The sequence below is a fragment of the Littorina saxatilis genome, linkage group LG8 (genome assembly GCF_037325665.1).
Source record: "Littorina saxatilis isolate snail1 linkage group LG8, US_GU_Lsax_2.0, whole genome shotgun sequence".
Taxonomy (NCBI): domain Eukaryota; kingdom Metazoa; phylum Mollusca; class Gastropoda; order Littorinimorpha; family Littorinidae; genus Littorina; species Littorina saxatilis.
The window spans coordinates 23,833,984-23,844,133 of record NC_090252.1 but is presented as its reverse complement, the minus strand read 5'-3'; the positions used below and the strand labels follow the sequence as shown (position 1 = coordinate 23,844,133).

Genomic DNA, 10,150 nt, shown 5'->3' with positions numbered 1-10,150 from the left:
ACACGCTCATCAGAAACTTGATTTCTCTCTTACCACCTACAAGCCAACAATGGTTCCTGGATGTCTAAAAACATCGTGCGGTCTGCCTACCCTCTGCCTTGCAGTCATCGCCTTCCTACCGGTGGTGAGTAGTACTTAACTTTTGAAAGTTATAATGTCATCGAGACAACGTTGCTGTTAACACACAATTCATGTTTCTTTCTTCAAGTGGAATATATATACACACTCAACGGCAAAAAAAAAGTAAACACTTTTGGATAATTATTAGTATCAAACGCACTGGATTCTTACTTTGAATACAGTGCAAGGAGTCCATTTTACTGTAGACTGCACGTAAATTTGTGTTAATTTTGTTGTATAATAAACATGAACATTCGGTAAGATTTTTACGACTAATATTTAAGAGACATTTTTACTTTCTGTACTTCAGTGAAGACCCAGGCCTATTAGTCTTTTTCGTTTTTACTATTGTATCGTATTTATGAGGGGTGTATTGGTGTATATGCATGTTAACCACACCAGACCAAATACCAATGAATTTTATGCTATATGTCGGAATAAATTCTCGTTCCTGTTCTTATTCTTATCGGCGCATGGGAACGGTGTCACGGTTTGCACTTGCGTATTCCGAATGTTTTGACTTTAAACCTCCACCACCAAAGAAGAAATGTGCACAATCACTTGTGAAAATTAACAACGATGGAGAAACCGAAAAAAAAAGAGGAAAACAAAAACAAAAAAGCACAGGACCAATAGGAGTGACATTATTGACGTCCCATGTGGACGAATCGGGCATTTTGGCGGAAAAAGTCACTCGAACTTTTGACAGTTTAAATGTTATAGTGGTACCCGTGCTACGCACTTTGTGTGCTGCGCATGCGATGTCATTTTGTTGGTTATGTGCTTGTGAAAATGTTGTTTGCACCCCTCCCCCCCCCCCGCACATTATCCCGCATATAATGAATTATATTCTCTTGGTGAAAAATAAAATGTTAACCCTTACACCGGTGCAATTCTGTAACACATGTTACATAGCCACTGGTGAATTAACAGAGAGAAAAATAACAAAAAACAGTCATATAGGTTTTCGCATCAATGGGAGGTAATCGGAACTGACCAAAAAGACTGCGCGACCGCACGCGACTATACAAACAAACAAAATAAAATACAGCAGGTATGGCGTTTGCATGAATCCATGATTACGTCTACATGAACAACAGTGATAAAAGTGCGCATCTCTTCCCAGCCGTGCAGCGCTTTGAAAGTTGGAAGCATTAAAATTTAAACGGGTAAAAAGCCATCGTGAAGATACGAAAAAAAGTATGACGTGTAAAATACTTAATGATTCAAACGCATAGTATAACATATGTAACTGACAACAGAAAATATATACATGGTTCACACACACAATCGAGTGCACACATCCATGCTTATTTAAAGTCATGTACACACACACACACATACATACATGGCATCAAGCAACACACAATTAAATGACACATATGGAATATGGAAAACGTATAATGGACATGAACATGGCAAGTAATTTACACCGTTACCTACTATAAAATTGATGATATATATATACCACTCACTTGCTATTCGCCTAAAAGCTTGCAGTGTGCTGTGACACATATAAGAAACCAGAAGAAAAAAGGACTTTACTTTGGCGAAAAGAGCATATGCTGCTTATTTTTGTACATAACTGCTATAACTGTATTTTTTCCGAACACTTACATGTAAAAAACATAGAGATATATCTTACCATTTCACTAAGACAGCCAAAATAACGGTCAAATTAAGGGGAGATCATGATGACGTACATGTCTATGGTTGCACCGGGGGAAAATATTTAGTCGCTGGAACCTATAAGGTTATACGGCGACTTATCAGGTGATAATGTTTCGAACTTATCTTTTAAAAATTAAGTAAACAAATCTATGGAATATTTTGGAGTTCCATTAACAGATAAACAGATCTATCTATCTTCTTATATAGGTTTTCGCATCAATGGGAGGTAATCGGAACTGACCAAAAAGACTGCGCGACCGCACGCGACTATACAAACAAACAAAATAAAATACAGCAGGTATGACGTTTGCATGAATCCATGATTACGTCTACATGAACAACAGTGATAAAAGTGCGCATCTCTTCCCAGCCGTGCAGCGCTTTGAAAGTTGGAAGCATTAAAATTTAAACGGGTAAAAAGCCATCGTGAAGATACGAAAAAAAGTATGACGTCTAAAATACTTAATGATTCAAACGCATAGTATAACATATCTAATTGACAACATTGACAACAGAAAATATATACATGGTTCACACACACAATCGAGTGCACACATCCATCCATGCTTATTTAAAGTCATGTACACACACACACACACATACATACATACATGGCATCAAGCAACACACAATTAAATGACACATATGGAATATGGAAAACGTATAATGGACATGAACATGGCAAGTAATTTACACCGTTACCTACTATAAAATTGATGATATATATATACCACTCACTTGCTATTCGCCTAAAAGCTTGCGGTGTGCTGTGACACATATAAGAAACCAGAAGAAAAAAGGACTTTACTTTGGCGAAAAGAGCATATGCTGCTTATTTTTGTACATAACTGCTATAACTGTATTTTTTCCGAACACTTACATGTAAAAAACATAGAGATATATCTTACCATTTCACTAAGACAGCCAAAATAACGGTCAAATTAAGGGGAGATCATGATGACGTACATGTCTATGGTTGCACCGGGGAAAAATATTTAGTCGCTGGAACCTATAAGGTATAACACATGTTACATAGCCACTGGTGAATTAACAGAGAGAAAAATAACAAAAAACAGTCATATAGGTTTTCGCATCAATGGGAGGTAATCGGAACTGACCAAAAAGACTGCGCGACCGCACGCGACTATACAAACAAACAAAATAAAATACAGCAGGTATGACGTTTGCATGAATCCATGATTACGTCTACATGAACAACAGTGATAAAAGTGCGCATCTCTTCCCAGCCGTGCAGCGCTTTGAAAGTTGGAAGCATTAAAATTTAAACGGGTAAAAAGCCATCGTGAAGATACGAAAAAAAGTATGACGTCTAAAATACTTAATGATTCAAACGCATAGTATAACATATCTAATTGACAACAGAAAATATATACATGGTTCACACACACAATCGAGTGCACACATCCATCCATGCTTATTTAAAGTCATGTACACACACACACACACACACACATACACATACATACATGGCATCAAGCAACACACAATTAAATGACACATATGGAATATTGAAAACGTATAACGGACATGAACATGGTAAGTATTTTACACCGTTATCTACTATAAAATTGATGATATATATATATACCACTCACTTGCTATTCGCCTAAAAGCTTGCGGTGTGCTGTGACACATATAAGAAACCAGAAGAAAAAAGGACTTTACTTTGGCGAAAAGAGCATATGCTGCTTATTTTTGTACATAGCTGCTATAACTGTATTTTTTCCGAACACTTACATGTAAAAAACATAGAGATATATCTTACCATTTCACTAAGACAGCCAAAATAACGGTCAAATTAAGGGGAGATCATGATGACGTACATGTCTATGGTTGAACCGGGGAAAAATATTTAGTCGCTGGAACCTATAAGGTTATACGGCGACTTATCAGGTGATAATGTTTCGAACTGTTTAGTAAACAAATCTATGGAATATTTTGGAGTTCCATTAACAGATAAACAGATCTATCTATCTTCTTATTATTTTAGGTTCGTCTGGGGTAGAGAAATAAAACACACAGCTAGGTTCGTCTGAGGTGCGGTCGCGTGTTTAGTCGAACCGAAAGTTGAAGAAGAACCAATCACAGATCTCTTTCGCCGCGATGTCAAAGTTCAGGTCAAAGTTCACTGTGTCTGCTCAAATTTGCGAGACAAACCTCTTCAAACTTTGTTCGTGGACAAAATTGGAAGTCGGGACCTAGCGGAATCGATTTCCTGGGTCACGTTGGCATAGCAACCGAAGGAGAAGGCACAAATCCGCGCGGTTTGGTCACAGGAATCGAAAAACCACCGAAAATCCTACCAGTATTATATAGTAGATAGTAGCTTTGAATGTAACGTGAACATTTCTCACGTGAGTAAAAAGAATAAGAGCAAATAGGTAAAATTAAGTAAAATTAATCTTCTCACCTGCAGTCTCTTGCTCCTATGTTAAAAAGAATCAGAGGAATTATTTTGTTGATTCGATAGATTTTATTGAACATTGAACAATGTCCGGTGGTATACAGATTTTAGAAGTTTATTGAAGAATATCCTTTTCGTATTTTGGAAATCAAAGTTGTTTTAAAAGTGAGTGATGTTTTATTTGGTATGGATTCTATAATGGTTAAAACAACACACACAAATGTATCAATTGAACCACATTATTTTGATTGGAAAGATGTGCGTTTGTATATTTTGTTAACATTCGCTTTTACCGTTGGAAACTATTTTTCTGATAGGCAGATACAAATTAGAAGCCTATTTGTGTAAGCATTTGTTACATTTTCACATAACGTCACTGTACGTTTTTTTTAAAAAGCCTGTCCCGGCTGGTGTGCATAGCTGTTGGGGAGGAAAAACAAGTTTTTCTTCAGACACAACAACATTGTTTTATTTTCAGTAATCAGTTCATTTGTGTAATTAAAAGCATTAGGTCAAATTTAGAGTTATAATGTTATGGGGCGTTTTTTGTGCAACCGGTAGGCCTAAATGCCTCAACTTATGTGCAGTAATACAAAAAGATGTTACTGTTGATGTTACTGCTCTATTGAGTAAACGGGCACGCTGAATTTGTAGCGTCTTACCAAATATAAAAAGGCATAAAGAGCGTGAATTGAACAAACCAAACAATAAAGATGTATTGTTTAAAAACAAAGTGCTTTGGTGTAATGAATAACAAAATTGAAAGTGTAGGTGTTTGTGGCAAATAATTCACCAGACCCACGTCAAAATGGCGTGGAATTTGGTACGGAAATTGGTGAAAGTAACCACGCTTTTGGTTCAAAAAAATAATAAAATAAACATCTCGAGAATTTCACGGTTATTTGGTCGTTTGCAGCAGAGAAAATGTTTCCAAGTGCTGACAGCATTGTTTTTCAATACTCAAAGAAACAATACGCAGCACACTTAAGACGGTTAGAGGCTATCCGAATCTTTAAATCTGAGTTTTATTGTTCCCAGAATTATACACAAAATGTAGTGTACAAACATTGTTTTTGCAACCTTATTTTGGACTACAAGTATGCACAAGTATTGTCACATCGTCTCATAATTTTAATTTTCGTGCACTGATGTAGATAACGCACTTAAAGGCTTAAGTGTTTTGTAGCTTACATTAACGCGTAGTCATCACACACACATTTCTACGCTGGTTTTTACAAAAATCGAATTCATGGTCTCGTTTTTACATTTAGTCAAGTTTTGACTAAATGTTTTAACATAGAGGGTGAATCGAGACAAGGGTCGTGGTGTATGTGTATCTGTGTGTGTGCGTGTGTCTGTCTGTCTGTGTGTGTCTGTAGAGCGATTCAGAGTAAACTACTGGACCGATCTTTATGAAATTTGACATGAGAGTTCCTGGGTATGATATCCCCAGACGTTTTTTTCTTTTTTTCGATAAATGTCTTTGATGACGTCGTATCCGGCTGTTTGTAAAAGTTGAGGCGGCACTGTCACACCCTCATTTTTGTGTAACCTTATTATCCCTTGACCACGACGTTCTCATTAAAAACACTAACTTTTCCAACAAAATCCAGCCGGTGTCTGTTTACGTCTCGCTGAAAATATTCATGCTTGAAAAAAGGAAAACAAAATGAAGTGGAATAACTCTGGTTGTCAAAGCCCCTGTCGTACGTTAACAGTTACGTATTCAGTTCATTTCAAGTCATTCAGAGACAGCCGCGTTAGTTTAAATGCTGCTGACAAGTTTCTCCATTTGTTTACTATCCAAAATGAGCCGTTGAAGCACTAGAACTACACATAGTAAATCCATAACAACATTCCAAAATTCAGAATACAAAAAAACAAGAAAGGTTATTTGTTGGAACGTTTGTTTTTGATAAAACAATACGTTAGAGTCACATATACCTGTGACTCTAACGTATTGTTTTGTCAATAACAAACGTTTCAACAAATTACACGTAGTGGTAAATATTCGAACTGAAAGCGACTGCGGACCAATGGTCAACGGGTAGGGTTATAATAACTTGGTATGAAATACAAAATGAAATGAAATCATTTCGTCACTTAAATTTAGAAAATCAAGAAGTTTTAGAAAGGCGACGAACCGTTCTTGGGAAACTGTGTAAACGAGACTCGGTAACCATGGGATACGCTCCGGTGACCATGGAATACGCAGCGTATTCACCTACTCAGGATAACAGAAAACAAGAAAGCAGGTCACGGGATAACATTTAATATTCATGAAGAGCTTATTTCAACCAATGCTACTCCCGCGGCTGCATAGCTACCACCCGGCTGCTCACTTGCTCGCGCAAATCAACCCAAGTCGCGTTGGCTTGTATCAAATTATGTTTTATCTGTTGTTGTTTTTTCTCCGGCTCCAACAGTCTACATTATACACACAAAAAATAGTGCAAGTTCACTTTTGTCTTATTCCACAGAATGTGCACGTGACGGCAGCTCAAAAGCCTCACATTCTTCACGTGGAAGTTGCGGATGCCGGGTGGAGCGACGTAGGGTGGAACTCTCCGGAGTTCCACACACCCTACCTGGACAGACTTAGAGGTCAAGGGGTGGCGCTACCCCACTTTTACAGCCAGCCGATAGGAACAGCCTCCCGCATAGCTCTGCTAACGGGTAGATACCCGTACACGATGGGATTCAAAAGCTTCAGGGGCATGTACTTTCGGTAAGACGTATGGACGAATGGATGGATGAATGTATAAATGGATGCATGTGGATTGGTGAATGGATGCATCAAATGTGTGTGTGTGTGTGTGTGTGTGTGTGTGTGTGTGTGTGTGCTGTGTGTGTGTGTGTGTTCCTACGGAATATGCGCGATATAAGACTCATTGATTGATTGATTGATTGTATAAATGGATGCATGTGGATTGGTGAATGGATGCATCAAGTGTGTGTGTGTGTGTGTGTGTGTCTGTGTGTGTCTGTGTCTGTGTATATGTGTGTATGTGTGTGTCTGTGTGACTGTGTGTGAGTGTGTGTGTGTGTCTGTGTGTGTCTGTGTGTGTCTGTGTGTCTGGGTGTTTTTGTCGGTGTCTGTGCTTTCGTATGTGTATATATCTTTGTGTTTATTTGTATGTATGACTGTGTGCTTGTGTCTCTTTGCGGCGGGGGGTCTTTGTTTGGCCTATAATTATGGTCCGCTGGACCCAAAAAGCAACAACTAACTAACTTACTAACTCTTTGCTGCGGTGAGTTTGACTTTTTTTTCATGAGTTAGCTTCCAAAAAAGGCATAAGTGCATTTTTGCAACAATTAAACAATCTTTCACAAATTATCAAGATGCACAGCGAGCACCTAGGCAGTTCATTTCTTGTATATGTCATATGACCAAGTTGAGGAATGGTCTAATTCCATGTAAAAGTCTGGCGAACTGTTTTCGCGAAGTGGAGTTGGCCATTTACTACAGGAACTCATGTCCCTTTCTGCCATCCTTGCATTTCAGCTACAGTAATTTCACCCTGTCACTGGAGTATAAGCTACTCTCTTTCTGCCATCCTTACATTTCAGCTACAGTAACTTCTCCCTGCCTCTGGAGTATAAGCTACTCTCTTTCTGCCATCCTTACATTTCAGCTACAGTAACTTCTCCCTGCCACTGGAGTATAAGCTACTCTCTTTCTGCCATCCTTACATTTCAGCTACAGTAACTTCACCCTGCCACTGGAGTATAAGCTATTCTCTTTCTGCCATCCTTGCATTTCAGTTACAGTAACTTCACCCTGCCACTGGAGTATAAGCTACTCTCTTTCTGCCATCCTTACATTTCAGCTACAGTAACTTCACCCTGCCACTGGAGTATAAGCTACTCTCTTTCTGCCATCCTTACATTTCAGCTACAGTAACTTCACCCTGCCACTGGAGTATAAGCTATTCTCTTTCTGCCATCCTTGCATTTCAGCTACAGTAATTTCACCCTGCCACTGGAGTATAAGCTACTCTCTTTCTGCCATCCTTACATTTCAGCTACAGTAACTTCTCCCTGATACTGGAGTATAAGCTACTCTCTTTCTGCCATCCTTACATTTCAGCTACAGTAACTTCACCCTGCCACTGGAGTATAAGCTATTCTCTTTCTGCCATCCTTACATTTCAGCTTCAGTAACTTCTCCCTGACACTGGAGTATAAGCTATTCTCTTTCTGCCATCCTTACATTTCAGCTACAGTAACTTCTCCCTGACACTGGAGTATAAGCTATTCTCTTTCTGCCATCCTTACATTTCAGCTACAGTAACTTCACACTGACACTGGAGTATAAGCTACTCTCTTTCTGCCATCCTTACATTTCAGCTACAGTATTTCAGCTACAGTAACTTCATCCTGCCACTAGAGTATAAGTTATTCTCTTTCTGCCATCCTTGCATTTCAGTTACAGTAACTTCACCCTGCCACTGGAGTACAAGCTATTCTCTTTCTGCCATCCTTGCATTTCAGCTACAGTAATTTCACCCTGCCACTGGAGTATAAGCTACTCTCTTTCTGCCATCCTTACATTTCAGCTACAGTAACTTCACCCTGCCACTGGAGTATAAGCTACTCTCTTTCTGCCATCCTTGCATTTCAGCTTCAGTAATTTCACCCTGCCACTGGAGTATAAGCTACTCTCTTTCTGCCATCTTTACATTTCAGCTACAGTAAATTCACACTGACACTGGAGTATAAGCTATTCTCTTTCTGCCATCCTTGCATTTCAGCTACAGTAATTTCACCCTGCCACTGGAGTATAAGCTACTCTCTTTCTGCCATCTTTACATTTCAGCTACAGTAACTTCACCCTGCCACTGGAGTATAAGCTACTCTCTTTCTGCCATCCTTGCATTTCAGCTACAGTAATTTCACCCTGCCACTGGAGTATAAGCTACTCTCTTTCTGCCATCCTTACATTTCAGCTACAGTAACTTCACCCTGCCACTGGAGTATAAGCTATTCTCTTGCTGCCATCCTTGCATTTCAGATACAGTAATTTCACCCTGCCACTGGAGTATAAGCTACTCTCTTTCTGCCATCCTTACATTTCAGCTACAGTAACTTCACCCTGCCACTGGAGTATAAGCTACTCTCTTTCTGCCATCCTTACATTTCAGCTACAGTAACTTCACCCTGCCACTGGAGTATAAGCTACTCTCTTTCTGCCATCCTTACATTTCAGCTACAGTAACTTCACCCTGCCACTGGAGTATAAGCTACTCTCTTTCTGCCATCCTTGCATTTCAGCTACAGTAACTTCTCCCTGCCACTGGAGTATAAGCTACTCCCCGAGTATCTTCTGGAAACCGGCTACAACACTCACCTGTCTGGAACCTGGGACATGGGCTTCTGCAGCGAGGACTATCTACCCCAGCGTCGAGGGTTCGAAACCTTCTATGGGTCGTTGAAAGGCTTTCTGAACCATTACAGACACACGCCCCTTGCGACAAGTGGTTATGATTTCTGGTGAGTTGAGTACATTTTTGTCATTTTCGTTACTTTATTGCCCATGTTTTGCCGACGTAAACGGCTGGTCGCGTTCTCCCAGCAACAGGGGTCGCGTTACCAAGGTGTCTGCAGAGTTTTCCCCAAGCCTAATCTACGCACTAAAACCCGAGAAAAAAAAAGATGACCAGAATTCTTGAAGATGTCTCGCGGCGACGGGCGCAGTGGCGTTGTGGTAAGACGTCGGCCTCCTAATCGGGAGGTCGTGAGGTCGAATCCCTGTCGCTGCCGCCTGGTGGTGGAGATTTTTCCGATCTCCCAGGTCAACTTATGTGCAGACCTGCTAGTGACTTAACCCCCTTCGTGTGTACACGCAAGCACAAGACCAAGTGCGCACGGAAAAGATCTTGTAATCCATGTCAGAGTTCGGTGGGCTTTAGAAACACGAAAATACCCAGCATG

At 39.8% G+C, this 10,150-nt stretch overlaps 1 protein-coding gene across 1 annotated transcript in view; it reads left to right on the top strand.

Annotated features, from left to right (window-relative positions):
- The window catches only part of LOC138973092 (arylsulfatase I-like), a 17,931-nt gene continuing 7,781 nt past the window's right edge, over positions 1 to 10,150 (top strand). Inside the window, exons 1-3 of the mRNA XM_070345753.1 lie at positions 1 to 124; positions 6,697 to 6,944; positions 9,491 to 9,709. Of these exons, the coding sequence (XP_070201854.1) occupies positions 50 to 124; positions 6,697 to 6,944; positions 9,491 to 9,709 (542 nt within the window). The 5' untranslated portion in view covers positions 1 to 49. The remainder of the gene's footprint in view (positions 125 to 6,696; positions 6,945 to 9,490; positions 9,710 to 10,150) is intronic.